Raw genomic sequence first — 17,192 nt, forward strand, 5'->3', positions numbered from 1 at the left:
TTACCATCGTTAATTTATTTCCGCAGTTTTCATAATTTTGCTCAGCGTGACGCGTCGCGCGCGGAAATCGCGCGGTGAAAAACCCATAGCCGCGTGTTTACCGAGCCCGCATGTAATTCGCCGTGCGCATAAACAACGAACAAACGTAATTGGTCATTCGTTTTCGTTGAGAGTCGCGGGATTCTGTACTCGTCCGAAATTGTTTCTCAGGACAGGGTTCGTCTAATTAGACGAGTTCGTTCGCACTAATGAAAGGGAACGTGGAAAACGTGGAAATAAGAAATCTGTGACGTAACCGGAACACGCTGTTATTTAACCCTTTGCACTCGAATAGTGACTCCGAGCTAAAATTATTCTACCACGTTCCACAATAATTTTTGTAACAACAAAGTTTAGATTTAAAAAATTGTTGAGTAATGAAACTGTTGCTATGAGTCGCAAAAATCAATTTCTTACGCATAAAAGTGCACTTTATTGCAAAGAATAGAAATACTATGAGCCAGGAAAATTATTTTACATTTACAATTAAAATGAATTCGAGCGCAAACAGTTAATACACACTCTTAATTACGAGTTCTAAATACCAAATAGTATGTGAAAATGCTCGTTTCCGAGTAAGAAATTCCGGAGATCAATAATAAGCCCGCCCGCGCGACACGTATCGAATTATACGAGGTAGATTTTAAGAGCCCGACATTCTCACGAATCGTTATCTTCCTCCGGGTTTCACCGGATCGCCGTCGCCGCGGCACTGTCGCTTTTCTCACGAGTGACGATGTCTGTGAACCAACCCGTCGTCTACCACGAGCGGCACGCTTCCGCCTTTGGCGACAATTCGATCAAATTCACCGCGCTTTCGATGCGCAAACACTTCGGCGACTCGGACGAAAGAGATCATTCTACCGTGGCGCCGGGAGGCACTTCACCCCTTGCGTCATAACAACGGGGCCGACTCGAGATGAAGTGTTCATACGTAATCTAATATTAGCTCTGTTGGAAAGTTCTGTGATACTTGTGCACATACCGTACGTATGTACGTGTTTATTTGAGACGTATACTTTCCTAAAGTGGTATTTTTAAATTATATTGTACAAGGAATATTATTGAATGTATGAACAGATTTATTATTTTCTTTCACTTTATGAATGGGTAGAATTTTGCGGTAGATATAATGGAGTCTCAACATTTACAGAAGTATTGTTATATTATTCATTTTGTTAAATACTATGTAAAAGTGTTGGGAAAGCGATAATAACTAGAAATTAAAGCGAGATCAGTGTTATCGAAAAATACCAAAAAAATCTCGAGGTAAGGTTGATATTCCCTATTCCAAGAATTAAGCAATATTTTTCAAGAAAAGAACACCATTTCATCGCGTTGTCTTGTATCGTGAAATCTCTGCGATAAATCTTGTCGAAAGGTTGAACAATCTAGTTCGATTAAATCAGTGTCTGATACTTCCTGGTCTGAGACAACCTTTCCTAATATTTCTAAAAGAAAATGTGAATCTTTCGAAATACCAGAACGACGTGGTAGATTGAAATAATGCAATCCGTAGTGAGCTTGCTATGGGGGAATAACAGCGTAGGGTCTGAGAATGAATCCTGACAGCAGGTGCTTCGTGGGTCCATGGGTACGCCGCGGCGGTACGGTGGGGGGGTTGTTGGGACCCAGGGCCCGAGGAGCGGGAGGAGAGGGAAGAATTGCCGGAAGTGCAGGTGGCGTCTTGCCGTGGTGGGTCAGAGGTCGCGCAGCGGTGCTGACCCAGTGCTTCGAGGGCTGTAAATGTTGTAAACGCTTCCACGGGTACCGAGCGACGGTACGGATCATCGCGCGAACCGAGGCAACGGTAATTCCGCGGAGGATCACGAGCATAAATTAATATCGCGGTTATCTGATCATTACCGGCGAGGCCGGTCACGTACGAATTTAACCCCACCGATCGGATCTCGGCGATCGATAACTGTTACGATAAGTATGAATGTAAATTGCGCGAGGCATAGATCGCGCAGCTATCCGCCGCATTATAATAGGCATGCATCTTCGAAAACAGGTAGAACGTCTCATTATGCTTAACGGTGTTGCGGACGCCACGAAAATGGTACTGTTGCAACGCTTTAAGAACGCTCTAAGAACATTCTTAGCGCGCGCGTTTTACACGCCGTTCAATTTGCGACCATCCAATGAGCAAACTTTCTGCAACATTATGGTAAATAATCCTTTCACCGATTACGCTGGAATACGATTATTTTGTAATAACCGCCGCTCGATATTGCGAACATCTTCATGCGATTACAAACATCCTAGACGTTCTCTCGATTTAATGAAACGGCGAGTGGAAAGAATACTTTTATAACGAAGTTGTAATAATAACTGACACCCGTACACCGATTCTGTTTTATCGCAAGCAATCACCGAGTCTAACTGTATACTTCACCACTACCTTCGCTACGTTACGAAACACTAAAACCGGCGCATTAAGCCTACTAAAGAGCTTGATGAAGTCGCGCAACCCCTCCGCGCGCCTGCAAATAAGTACTTTGTTCGTAACGACCGCGAGGCTGTTAAACAATATACTACGGCCTCTAATTCAATTACATAAATCGCAGCCGGTATAAAATTCTGCAAAGAATCCCCCCTAATGGACGATTCCGATGTAAATCATATCGTTATTATCCCTTGATGGCGAATCAGCTTTAATTGGTGTTAGGTTTATCAGTACGCCCATAAAATGGATGAATACCGCTGGAATTAAGAAAATAAAACAAGATTTACGCCCCAATAAAGCTGTCCCACGAAAGTAACAGATCGGAATGCAACAGGATGCAACACGATGTTGCGACGGGATAACGACGATAATTTTCTGAAACTTTTACAGCGATATCTACTTAGTTTAATCAAGACAACATACCATGCAGGCGGCATCAAAAGACGCAGCCACCCTTTAGAATTCATTCCGGCTGCTTTATGCGTTACTGAATCTCCCCCTGGCAAGAATCGTTCGCATTCGGACAAACCTATAAGCGTTTCGCAGCTAGTTACAGTCTCCAGTTACAACTGCGAAAGGTGTCGTCAAGCACCAATCGTAAACGATATCCTTCCGCGTGAACAACGACGAAATCATTACTCCGCGGATGGTGCTCGGCGCGTTCGCCCTCGCCATCTTTGGAGGTGGTTCTACTTTAATTGTAATTTTCACCGGCGCCGATTCCGTTACGGAACGAAATCACAACAGGGCAAATGGGAACATTGCTTCTCTATTTATTAATTTTGACAAGAGATTTTGGACATTTTCGCACAATTAAAGATGATTTCTATTGTATTTCGAATATTCTGTCAATGATAGTGCTCGACAAATTACAAAATTGCGGAGGTACTTTGGAAACTGTAATCTAGTTGTAATATGCAATCTCGTTGAAAAATATTGATTTGCTAAACATGAAATTAAATTAGAGACGATTTGTTTGATAAAAATTGATATATTCATTGGTTATGTTTGTATATACAGGGTAGTCAGTACTCGGTGGTAGGTAGAATCGAAGGAAGAGACATTCTACATGTAAAACCAAGTCGAAGAAGAGAATAACAATTTTTTATTTGCTGCTGCGATTTCGAGAAAAATGAATTATAAGAAAACAAATTAATTCTAATTTTTAGTACGACAGTGGATAGAACTGGTATTCACTTACAAACGAATTTCTCTCGAAAACGGAACCAATTAAAATATTATTTAAAAAAAAACCTTTTACAGCCAATAAAGATTTACACAAAGATATCGGCGACTGATTTCATATTCATACTTTCGAACAAGTCGGCAACGAAAGAACTCGCATGCCCGGCACTCGAAACATAATGTATCGAGCACATTCTTGCGCGCGCTCTACGGTCGGCCAGAAAAAACGTGCAACATCGATTCAGAACTATCAAGCGTCCGTACAAAAGACATTCGCGGCGTAAAAGATATCGTATCGACCGATCTAAGCAACTATCAATGCGGTTATTGTACGTGGAAAATGGTTGGTCGTTCGTTCACCGTGTACCGAGTGCCCAGATTAATCTCGCGACAAGACGTATGAATGCCCGAAAGATTTCTCGTGGTACGCACGGACGGTAACCTAATTTGCCGCAGATAAATCTTCGCCGAAATGGCGATTATGTAACAATAAATCGTGGAACGATTCGCGCGGTCTCGTTGCCGATAAATACGTGTAACGCGTGAACGATAAATCGTAAACGGAGTCGTGGACAGCGGTTCGATGATATATCGACCGGTAACGCAACTCCGAATTGCCGTACGATAAAAATTCCGTGGGCCGTACGGCGGACGTTCGAGAATTTCGCAAGAATGTTTTGAAAATTAATAGATTTCTTGGAACGTAGCGCAATTCGTGGAGGTAATCGGTTAAAGTGTGTACTAAATTGATGGTGTACGGCGGATAAAGAACGATAAGAGCGGTTTTGCTAGCGAAAATATGAAGCAACAGGCTTTTACTAGAAAAGGGAGTAGCATTGTTTTCTTTGCAACAAAGTTATGCACAGAGAGTTGTACATTATTAGCGGTATTGTTAGGTTTCTATGGGAAATTTGCAAAATATTTATCTCAAGATTAATGGACTTATAGATTGACTGCTGAGCCATCCATTTAAGCTAGATACTATTAGGCTAAAGATCCTTTAGATTAGAGATTACGTCGACTAAAAGTCATACTGTTCAGACTATCCTACACTGGAAAATTATAGAAGAAAATCGTCCAATTGGATAACCTCGTTTCCTTTTTGTAAGTTCTTTCAGAGGCTCTCGTTAGACAAAGAAGAACAGGTTCGCATCGCTTTCGGCTGGCACTCGCTTTTACGTGACGCTCCGTCGATGCGATCGCTAATCCTATTCTCATGATTCGTCTCATTTACACGACCTCCCTGCGGTTCCGTCTCGCTCTTTCCGCTCGCCGCTCCGTCCTGCTCTCTCGCGCGGAGAGGTCTCGCGAACGAGCACGGTAAAGCGATGCTCGCGCGACCTCCACGTTCTCCGCTCGAACGATACCGATCCATTGGATACTCGGCACTTCCTCGTTTCAGCTGATCGGGGTCTACCTTAAGACCCCTTGGCACGCAACCAAGGATGGCGATCTAAGCGGATCAGGCATGGAAACAGGGACGGCCGGAACCGGCGAAAAATCGCCGACGTGCCGGCGCGGATACGTAATTAATAGGCTGCCGAGTTCCGCCTGAACACTATTTTTTCCCGGCCGATTATCGATAATCTAACGCGAAAGACAACACCTTCTCTCGCAATCATCGTTCGCTGAAGATTCGACCAGGTTTCATTTCCTTTTTTAGGAATATACCTAACCCTCAATAGGAAAGAGTGACTAATATGAGATACATTTCTTTCCAAGTCATAATTTTTGATTAGAAATTCTTTTATTAAAAATAGATATATGTTTGAGAAAGCAAAAAATGATTCTTTTACTATCTACTGGAAAATATAGAACAAGTTTTCGCTGCTTGGAAATATATGGAAAATTAAAAATGTACATATTGACAGGTGTGAAAAATTTACTACAAAATTTAATAAAATTAAAAAATTTTGTTGAATGCACAATACAATAGTATTTAAGATCATAATTATGGACTAACCATTTTTAAGATATCTATAATATAATTGAACTTGTTCAAAAAATTTTTGTACCATGTTTTAATAATATGTTTTCTAATAATGATTTAATACACAACGAAGAAGTGTCGACGCGATATTCGAAACTTCCTGTACAACGAAGACAAGCTAGAAGAGTTAGTTACAACTCATTAACACTATTCGGCAAAACTCCGCTATCTTGCAATTAAAACAGGCAATTTCTATTTTACGTAGAAGTCCGTAGATTACTCGTAACTTCTACGAATATTGTATTTCTTTAAATAATCTTCCTAACGTAATAAAGTTCGTCACATCTTGTCACAGTTTCTGAGACTGAAGCATCGATTTAGTAAAAGCTTGGCGCTGTAAATACGTCACGACCGCCACAATAAAATACCTAATTTAGGATGAGCAAGCCTACAAAATGTCTAGTTCGATGCAGAAACGTGAAATACAATAAATTCCTGCAACTATATGGAACTTACTGATTAGACAGCCGAAAAAAAAGAAGGAAAGAATTGTTTAAAACGTGTTAGCCGATTATTCTTCAATAGTAACAGCGATCCGAGCGGCTTCGATTCGCCACGGTAACCTTATATTTCCACCTGGAATTCTCATTGAAGCCGACGCCGAAGCTTTCCTAGCAGCGCAAATAAGATTAAGTTTACAGGCGAAGTCGGGGATGCATAAAAGTAAACGTATGACAGCCTTAAAATTGAAACAGCTAGTAAAGTCGGCCGGGTTTAAATTTCTTTTCAACGAAAAGCGTGGTACGCGTCGGCCGGCGCATAAATGACCACCGTTTATTCGATACGCGATCTTCGCGATATCGGCCCATTCAGTACAGAAGTACTTCCTTGTGCCTTCTTCGCAGTTACCACTCGACCAGTTCGTTTCGTGAAAACCTGTTATTATACGGGCCTTCGTCAACAACCCCGCGCGCCAGCCGACCGGAATAGAACGGGCCTGATGTATTCTGACAATGTTACAATATTTATATTACGATCGACGCGGAGAAAGCACCGACGCCGGCGTATAAATAGAAACAAGGTGTAACAAGAATTTCTCTGTCGCCTCGTCGCGGTTCCCGAGCCCTCCACACGGATTAAACGAATTTTTATTGTTCCTCGTCCGTACGTCCGCGGCGTTTCGACAATTATTGGATTCCGATGTTTCGTTCGTGCTCTCATTTGCATAGGTTATTTCATAGAAAATTGGTTGATTGGAAGAATCCTCCGTGTAAATATGTGTCACGACTGCTCAGTTTTATTCGTATATACGGCTTTATGAAGTTTAGAAATTGACACAGGCGCGGAAAGAGTTGTTTGACAAGCTTTTATTTGCACGCAGAGTTCATATTTCATATTTTTAAAAATTAATAAAAATATTTCATACTTTTTAGAAAATGTTGGGGAAGCAAATTATTACGTCAATATATATGTAAGATATTCTATAGAAAAAATATATTTGCACATAAATTCGTACTGTAAATAGTTATACGTCCAAAGGTTGATTTAGAAGCTCGTATGTATTCATATGTAACCGAGAAGCGCATTTATGTTTTTCCAATCTAATGGAACGACAAGTGATAAATACTGTTTTTAACCAAATATATATCCATATAGCTGTGTTGTACAATTCTTGAGTAGTAAGTAGGAAAATTGTATTAATTCGATGAAATGAAGAAAAATGACTAACACGTGTTGTTTCATAAGACTGAAAAACTTCATCTATTTAGACTTTCCACTATTTCTATCGTAGTTCATAGTTTTGACCGTCAATCATTGTACGAAACGTCTAAAATTATCCACTAACATCTCCCTGTCAGTGTAGCTGTCCATTTGATTTTACATATTTTAATTCAATTATACAATACTGCGGGAAATCGTATTATATAAAAATGATGCTTGGAGAATTTGCGTTGTAGAAATTCCTGTTACATAGAAGTTGGTTTGAAAGCGAAACCAAACTCAATTATTCTGTTGCTGCAATCTAAAAATTGAAGTAAAACGTAGACACACAAGAACCAGAAGTTGCTTGGTTTTATTAAGGAAATTATTCAAGACGACGACGCGCCGTTAATCAACGGGGAGGCGAAAGTAATCGCAGGGTCAAGATACTGTTTCCGCGGGTCAGCGAAAAAGAAGGAAAACAATGATTTTTCGAAAGTACGATAGTACAGCTGTGCGCCCTTAAGTTAGAGGCGGGCAATTGCGCGCGCCAGTTAAGGGTGACCGAACGAGGCTATTCAAGGCTCTCGTGTATTAATCGAGCGTCGAAACCGTGCCCGTTCCCCATTCATTGGCAAAGTAACGAACATCCTGGCACAATCCAAGAGCATATTACACCCCGTTATGCACACCGATACACGCCTTGGGTTTAAGGCCGATCCACGGGCAGAGCACGCGACGATCCAGGAAACGCCGGCAGGCGGGATAATGCGGACGACACAAGGGGCCCTTAACAAGCTTGGACGAGGTGCATGCACGAACGCAATGCTGCACCGGCCAACTAGGCTGACTGCTCAGGACCGCCCGCATTGACGGCGTCGGAGGAACGAGGAGGAGGCGAGCGGCTCGCCTAGAGCTGCCCGCGGGACCAGAAAGAGAAAGGGATAGCTCTAGGGAGCATACACCTCGCTCCGGGATAATAAGAAATACGGTGCAGCCGCTAATGCACCGGTCCGAGCCGAGACTTTTTACCGCGGCGCAAAGTCGCCTTCGTAAAAGACGCACCCCTCTTTATCCTCCAGCCTACCTCCTTCTCCTCGCGCACACCTCCCCGCGTCGCGCCTCTCTCCTCCGCCGCTGGTCACCGCGTCGCGTCGGTCTCTTCCCTCTTGGCAACAGCATACTCTTGTTCCAAGCATAAATCCCCACCCCGAAAGGACGGCCGAGCCGGTGCACCCGATGTGTAACGCGACGGTGAACGTGGACGAGTTTCGTAATCGGATTATGGAGCAACTAACCTCCGTGTAAACATATATATATATATACGTCTGGATCTCTTTGAGGCCGGCTTTACGATCACTCACACGACAGTTTTTCCTCCGTACACTGAAATTCTGAATCCCATTCATCCCCGCGCTCTCACACGGTTTCTAACCTTCGTCTCTTCTTTCACTCTCCACCGTGATTTTCTAATACTTCGAATCTGCTCGAACAATAGTAGCTATTAACTTATTATCTCGTTCTGGCTCAAAGCTCTGATGGTTTTTAAAGACAGCTATTCGGCCTCGCGCTTTTTATCGCCTTCGATGTAACGCGATTTTTTTGTCGTCGGCTTTGTCAACTCGAGAATGCCTTAATTTCAACTGCGGAACGATTTTCATATTAAACCTATCGCGCATGAGCGGCGATTAGCGTGGTACGTGTTGCCCTTTAGAATGACAGGACCATATTTATCCGCACGAGTTTTACTACGGCGTCGGGCTGGATAAGAGAATTTACTATGAATGGATCTTTATAACTTCGATAATTTGAAAAAAAAAAAGTAGCGCGCTCGAAACTGGTTTAGGTTTAGTGTTCAACTTTCGTTTAATAGCAGCCATTCAACCAGTTGCGACCTGCCTGGAAAGCGTGTAGCTGAAATGTGTCGCAAAAAGCGATGAATAATAATTTCGTAATAATTATTTATAATAATTAATAATTATTTACGTTTTTCTATTTGTCGTTTCGTTTCGTATTGGTCTTCGAATATTCGAAATGTTTTCGAGTTTACGAATACATTTTAGTTCTCAGAAAAGCAGTTATTTAAGCAGACAGATATTTTTACGCCACACAAGTATGCTCGTCATCGCGCGAAATACCACCATTTCTTCACGATGAATATATTCGTTAAAAACAGTTAACTGGATTTTTACGAATTCCCTGAATTCACTGGAAATCAACATTTCCATACCAGGTTCGTCAAAAATCGCGTTAACAAGAAAAGCGGATTACGCGATAGGTAAATATTCGCGCATTATAGTTTACTCGAAAGCGCGTCGCTTTGCACGCGGCGCGTCGTATAACGTATAAATGATCCAGCAGGATCGTCGAGGATCGTTCATCTTTACGATCCTCCTTCCGAGAGTATACAAAACGTGCACCTGACGTTCCAACAATACGGGCGCAGCGAAGAAAAAAAATACGAAGAGACGCGTCGAGGATGGATTCTTTTCGAGGCAGGCGAGGTTAAAGAACCATCAGCGTGACGCAACGAGGAAACGAATTAATACAGACATCGCGGTTCACGAGCGACGGATATCATTAAAGTTCAAGAAGACTCGGAGCGATCGCTGTCAGCGCGAGGAGAGCGCGATATTCAATTTGCCCAGGTTAGTCTCGGCTCGCGAGATTCAAAGGAGCGACGCAGCTTGATCGGAAGACAAGGTGCCGGCGTTGGTTAGCAGAGTGTCGTTAACCCTACCCGGCTCGTATTATGACCGCTCGGATTTGCAAACAAATTTCACGTTCGCATCTCCGATAGCGAGCAACCGATCAGAAAATCCTTGCTCCGAACTACGATTTTTGTGGTTAAAAAAAAAGAATAGTAGATCAATTGATTAAACCTTTCTTGATTTTAATAGTCGTGGCAAAAAAATAAAATTTTATTCTAAGTGATCAAAATAACATTCGAGTATTAGAAATCCAGTTTTATTTGTTCGAATAAGACGAGAGTTTATTTCCAATGTATGTAAATTGTTGAGGGATGAAATTTTGTGGATCGATTTTTCCTTTCGTTTTAAAGAAATTATTTCTACTGCGCTATTATGTGTGGAAATATTCTAATTAGTAGACTGCAGATCCTTATGCATTAATGACAGAAGAAGAAACATACAAAGTAACAACGTCCAATAGTATTTTTATTTTATGTTTATAATTAGTAATGGTTTCGTTGAAAAAGGAAATTTCTTTTAATTCTAACTTCTGTAAAATGACTTATAAAAATAAGGATTTGTATAAAGATTCGCAGTCTATTAATCAGTGTATACTCAAGGTAACTTTTACATTTTTAGTGGTATTTAAACAAAAATTAAACTAAATTCCACGTTTGTATATTTATGTATAAGAAATACTAAAAAGTAGGAATTGGTTTTCGTATAATTATTAGTAACAATGTAAAAATAACTTGGAATCTGTTATTATGCACGCCGTCGTGCATTACTTCGCTGAATCAACTCTAGACGAGAACATAATACAATGTGAACGTATCAGACAGAAAATATTTTCTCGGCAAACTGTGCTCGCGACGCGACAGAAACGAGAGAGACTGCGAGCATCGGCTCGATGACGGATTAACGAATTTAATTACGCGTGTCCGGTCGATTACCTCGATGTCAAAGCGATTTTCTCCGGTAGAGAGGATTGTCAATTTTTTCCCTATGTTTCTCTCCTTGTCCCCCATCGACTTCCTCTCGTTCTCTGTCACTCCTCTATAGGTGGACGTCTACGGTGAATCGACGCGGCGAAGATCGTGCCGCGGCGTCACGAGCAAAAAGTGAATGGATGATGGGTTCGCTGACCATTCATTCGCAATCTTGACATTCGACCTTGACAATCTCCTTGGCTCGATAATGAAAAAAATGAACGGCCTCGCGTCAATGGACAGCGGCGAAAGCCTGGCCGGCCGCCAAGAAGAATACGACGACGACGACGACGACGACGACGACGGAGCCGGACGAAGATGAAGACGAAGTCGACGGTGGCCGCGTCGCGCGTCCCCGCGCTCGAAAACCGTTCGCCTCGCACACGGCGTTATTAGCCGATGCCATTAGAGGCCTAACCGTCGAGACACTAACTCCTCGTCCCTGCTAATTTCCTTGTCTTTGGCTGCCGGCCGTGCCGCGCCGCGCCGTTCCCTGCCGGCGCGCCGGTCTTTTCGCCCGGCCCGAAGAAACTAACAATCGCGGCCAACTACACTGGCTGACGATCGTAAACTCAGCGGATGCCAACTATAAAGTAATACAAACGCCGGCCAGGGACTTCGGATAGTTGCTTCAGTTTAGTGGCCATTAATTTTCCGAAGCCGGTGCTCGCCAGATATTATTGCATCACTGTATCACTGACCAGGCACCGTCGTCCGCCGACGTTCCCTTCGCGTCGCAATCCCACCGCCCAGCCTTGGCTAATCGATTTCAAATCAACGCGTTCGCTACTTGCGTCGCGACTATTAACATCCGTCCCGGCGATGGGAAAATCGCACGCGTTCGCTCGCGCAATAACACTTCGAATTTTTAGAAGTGGCGTATCTTGTGCAAACGCCGATGAATTCTATTAGCCGAGATGCTGCTTTTAAAGAAATTCTCGCGCAATTTACAGCTGCCAGAACACTAATAGATAGAATAAAATAAATATGATTATTCAAAACGAATAATTAATAATGACTACATATCTATTATAAAAAAAGATATATCTGCGACAATTTAAATAAATATTTTTAATAAATATTTATTCGTATGACGCTCTCCCAGACTATGCACGTGGAATCATGGTCTCTGCTTTCCAACGCAGACTCCACGATCTCAGTGAACTTCCAGGTAAAACAATGCATAATTAATGCCTGCATCGCTATGAAATGTTCCTGCATGAAAATAGGAAAGTTAGGAAGCGGTCATTGGTATACAACAGGTCTGTTTCCGGGAGTGACAAACTGCTGTCGTCATTGTCAGCGTAATTCATAAGAGTTTTCACTTTCCCACGCAGCGTGCACAGCTACGATCCACGTAACGCAGCTGCGGCTTCGACTGAAATTGTATAAATGTACTTGAGATGCCACTTACTTTCGTTGAGTTATCCATGTACTAGGATACACGGATATTCGAATGATTCGATGAATCTTTAAGCGTTGCTGCATCGTGGATACGGTGAAGCAACGAATTATCAAGATCTGGATTGTCTCCGTTAGTCGACCATGCTTAATACTTAACACTGGAACTACTGTCAACGTGTTGGACTATGCAAATAGTTTATTCCTTTACTTTTTTATTAGTCTGCTTCATTTGCATTCAGTAGCCTCGTAGTTCATCATCTTAGCAGATCAATCGTTATTTTAACACTCAAACGGCGATTCATTTTTACAAAAATAGAATTGAATATATTTGGAATTCTTGTTTCTATAGTTAATTAGTTTTCTGTAGACATTAATGTTACACGTACAGAAATTAAAATGATTAGAAACTAGATAATTAAAAAATAATATTTATGCACTGAGTGGGCATGAAGGCAGTTCGAGTGTTAATATGAAAAAGAGAAAAGTACTTGACACTAAGAGGTGGAATTTCATATTCTAGAAAAATTGTTAAATAATAAGTTAATTTGATCTGAGAACAATTACAAAAGAAATTAAAGCAGTAAATGAATTTATGGCTAATTTTTCCAGGACTTGTCAAGAACGTTAAGATTTCATTAATTACGAAATGGAGGATCAGAAATTAATGATGTTGACGCAGTAGTACCGGTGTTAATACGCGTGTTAAGTGACGACTAGACCGCGGAACGTCTTCAATAATTACAGATTTAACGAATCAATTTCAATTTCTATTGGATTTGCATGACGTTCCGCGGTTTATCGACGATATGGCAAGCAAAGCCACCGTGATTAACGGTGGGACACACACGTGGGTCGTTCGAGGACGCGTGAATCGCTTGGCTCGTGGTGAGAGGAGACGGACAATTAATGGTAATTAATATAATTAAGCTTGCGGTGAAAGAGGAATTGGCTGAGTCCAGCGCGCACACACCATTACCGTAACGAGCCCACGTATCACAGTAATCGAGAAACAAAGAGCACGGAATTAAGACGAATTGGAGATGCGACGAAAAATCGGCGAACTTGGAAGTCGAACGGAGCGCGTCCGGTGGCTTCGAGGTCAAGGCCATCGGTGCGCTCCGGCCGCGTTTCCTTGAGTTATTGTTACAAGATCAGCGGATATTAAACAGACAACAATTAATGGTATTACTGATACGTTATTAATGATTACACACAAAGGGGGAAAAGATCGATCGAGGCGAGCGCGAGAGCGCAACGATCGTTCGTGCCGTTAGTCAGCGGCTGGCTGGGCCTTGATTAAATGTGTTATACATCGGTGTCGAGAGCTCGAGCTTGGAACAGTTAGATAGAAGTTAAGCGGAACACATCGCGAACCGACATCGTTGCTTGACTTTCCGCTTATTGGCGCAACAGGTGTTTCCTCGCGTCTACCGACACGCCGGTATTGTTTCTAATGGAAAGCACGCGTGCCTTACGGAAGCACGTGGCACGGTATCGTCCGATGCACTCTGGCAAAAATCATTACATTTCAACGAAACAAATCCGTTCTTTTAACATCTTAATAAAGATTTCGAACAATTTTCTATGAAACGAAAATGATTATCAATTTTTTAAAGGATTTACTGTCTTATTTAAATTGCTATATATGAAATAAATTCCTTAACAAGTTTGTAAATTTATTGCGATAAAGTTAATCGTTTATAAATTATAATTTTTCTACAATTTTATAAATTAGTCAACATTGAATATATATGTATGAGTAGAAGTATATATACTGTACGTATATTATTTAAATATCAACTTAAACAATATATAACATATATAAATGTAAATATTATTAATCTATACGTTCCAATAAAAATTGTTCCAACAGTATAGCGGTCTTTAAAAGAATTTATACTAGGAACATTGATAAAGATCACGAACAAGAATTTTCGAGTAATTTTGTCGTCGCGAACGCAGCCCCGCCGGACTTTGTATGCTAAGTATCTCGCCAGCGCGAAGATTTCTGATAATTTTTCTGAAGCTGGGAGTTTCTCAGATCCAGATCTGACAGCGCGAGATTCTCGGTGCGAAACTAGAGGCCCCCGGTACAAATAATTTTCATAATCTGAGATCGCTCTAGGACCTGGCCATATTTTTTCTGGAACACAAGACCGCGGTGTCTTCGTTGCAATCGTTCTCGTAATCTCGCATTTTCTCCTCTCTCGAGGTCGCCGGTTCGACCGAAGAGGCATGATACTCGAACTGTAGCACCGTTCTCATGGCATTGCGAAAAGTTGTTGCAAAACGAACTCGCAAAATTTAAATTTCTTAGCTATAGTTTCGACTTTCTCTTTTTAAAGTTTCAAAAAACGATTTTTATGGAATTTTATTTATTGTGAAGAATTTTCAGGATTACAAAAATTTAATGCAAGTAAAATGATTGAGAAATATTGAATCGATATTTTATTTACTGTAGTGGAGCTAGTTACCGCAGTATAGACAATTTTTTGGCCATTTGCAAGCATAATTAAGTCTATATTTATAGAATATTTATTTGCTAAGTATTTATCAGAATTTGTCAAAGTTAGACATATAAAAGATGGAAGTCAATGTTACAGAAATTATTTCAATTTTTTCGTGAATTGAAATTACACGGAAACGAAACAGTGATTATATATTTGAATTATTTTTAGTTTAAATTTCATTGCAGTTTAGTATAAAATATTCTCTGATGTCTCAAATTATCTATGTTACATATAAAAGTCATTTAAAGTACATTTAAAAGATTATCAATTGAAAAATATTTTGAAATGTACCTCTCGGTTCGTAAGAAACGTTAATTAAATTGCTAAAGAAATTTTTAGTAAAAAGATTCTCGAAGTCCGTCAACACGGTAACTAGCCCCTTTATCCTATTTAATTATATATTCTTTATATTTCAACGAATCTCCGGAAACGCGAGCTAACAACCACGTTTACTATCCTTGGTTAATACTAGCAGCAGGGAGCAATCAAAGTGAGAGTGCGAATTTTTCCAGCAGCGCGTGCACGAATAAATCTATTTAATAGCCGGCAGCAAAAAACGCTTTATGTTTTGTATAATTGTGAAACCCGGAATGTAAATCGACAAGCAAAAGAAAATAATTAAATTCTTTTTGGCCGTAGAGCAATCATCGCGAAGTCTATGAAAGGAAAATTATATTCTTACCGCACCGACGGTTCCCATTCCAATCTCAATCACTTTGGCCGCTTCCGCGAACGCGAACGGAGCGACATTAAAACAAGAAGGTACAAATGATACGATAAACGTGCTCAAATATCGTTAGATACGAACAAGGGGGAAGCATACCTCGGTCAATTTTCCACGGAACGGAGGCAAGAACCGCGAAAGTCAAGCAACGATAATAAACCTGGCTCGGCGTTCTCTATTTCTCGTTCGCGCGCTCTCTCTCTCTTTCTCTCTCTCTCTCGCTCTCGCTGTAGCATTCGCGGATGTTCTTTGCTCATATGGTGTGATTGCCTGGACTCACCGATCCTCTTGACGTGGACGTCTCGATTGAAGGAGACGGTTCTCTCAGCGGGCTTCCACCCGGAGACGGAAGCCCCGGTCGAGTCGGGGGGTAGTAAATCGTCGATGGGGGCGTTGGAGGCTTCCTCCTCTCTTAAAAAGTCCGAGCGCTGAACCTCGAGCATCTTTCCGGCCTTTTCCTCCCAACCATAACACACCTCTCCCCCCTTTTTTTCGCTTTTCTCCTTCTCTCGTTCGGCACCCTCTCACCTCTCGCTACCCACGACAAACCGACTCCGTCTCACAACACCCGGCCTCTAATTGCGTCAAGCTTTTCGCTCTATCGCTCCCCTCGACTTCACTCTTCCCGATCACACCGCTAGACCCGATCACCAACCAACCTGTAAGCCAAGCAAAGCTGCGCTCTTAGTATAACAGATCCACCGAGTCGAGCAGATTTTCGGATTCACGCTCGCGTTATCTTACAGTCAGTCGCTAAGGTACCCGAAAGCGAAGCGATCGCAATTTTTTTTTGAGACGTTAGACGGATTAGTTTACTGGACTAGAATTGTCCAAAATTGCGGTAGGTGGGGTTTATGAAAAGATTATGTTTTTTCAATTCTTTTATTTGAGCCTCTAAGGTAGAAGTATCTAATACGAAATATCACTTAATTGTGATATCTCTTTTTCTTGAAACAGTAGCACAAATAATTAAATAAAAATTAGATGAAGAATAGAAAAATTAATGTGAAAAATAATATTATAGATCGTCATATATCAGATAGTCATTGTAAAAATATATTTATTCGAATAATTGGTGTTCCGAAGCAAAATTTTCATTATCCATAATATGGAATAATTGGCATTTGTGTTTTATATACAATGTTTCTATTTTGAAATGAACATTTAAAGCAAGTTTCCTAAGACACAGATATATAATAAATTGGAAAAACATATTTTAGATTTTTTATCATCTCAACCAATTGCAATTTTACGGTCTTCGGGTACTTTCGTGACTCACTGTATGGAAAAAAAGTACTCGGAATTTCTCATAATAATGTCACTCTCGTGTCATTCGTGTGTCGACATAATTTTTTATGTGAATTACACGTGGCAATACTGTACTCGATTGTTACGTAAGAGATTGATTACGATCCATCAATCGTCGGAGAATTTATTTACATAAGCTGTTTATGTCGGTCGACCTCAAGTGCATTTGCCTTCATTTTTACATCTCTAAATTTTTTGAAACTTCTTGTGCAGGTTTCGAATGACTCTACGTTAATGAAACTCGCCCATAACTGGCGGTGAAA

At 41.2% G+C, this 17,192-nt stretch overlaps 1 protein-coding gene across 3 annotated transcripts in view; it reads right to left on the reverse strand.

Annotated features, from left to right (window-relative positions):
• The window catches only part of Blo (bloated), a 161,879-nt gene that overhangs the window by 132,580 nt on the left and 12,107 nt on the right, over positions 1-17,192 (reverse strand). For all 3 annotated transcript variants that reach the window (XM_078196456.1, XM_078196455.1, XM_078196457.1), the window contains exon 2: positions 15,902-16,280. In XM_078196456.1, the coding sequence (XP_078052582.1) occupies positions 15,902-16,064 (163 nt within the window). In that variant the 5' untranslated portion in view covers positions 16,065-16,280. The remainder of the gene's footprint in view (positions 1-15,901; positions 16,281-17,192) is intronic.

The sequence above is a fragment of the Augochlora pura genome, chromosome 2 (genome assembly GCF_028453695.1).
Source record: "Augochlora pura isolate Apur16 chromosome 2, APUR_v2.2.1, whole genome shotgun sequence".
NCBI classification, from domain to species: Eukaryota; Metazoa; Arthropoda; class Insecta; order Hymenoptera; family Halictidae; genus Augochlora; species Augochlora pura.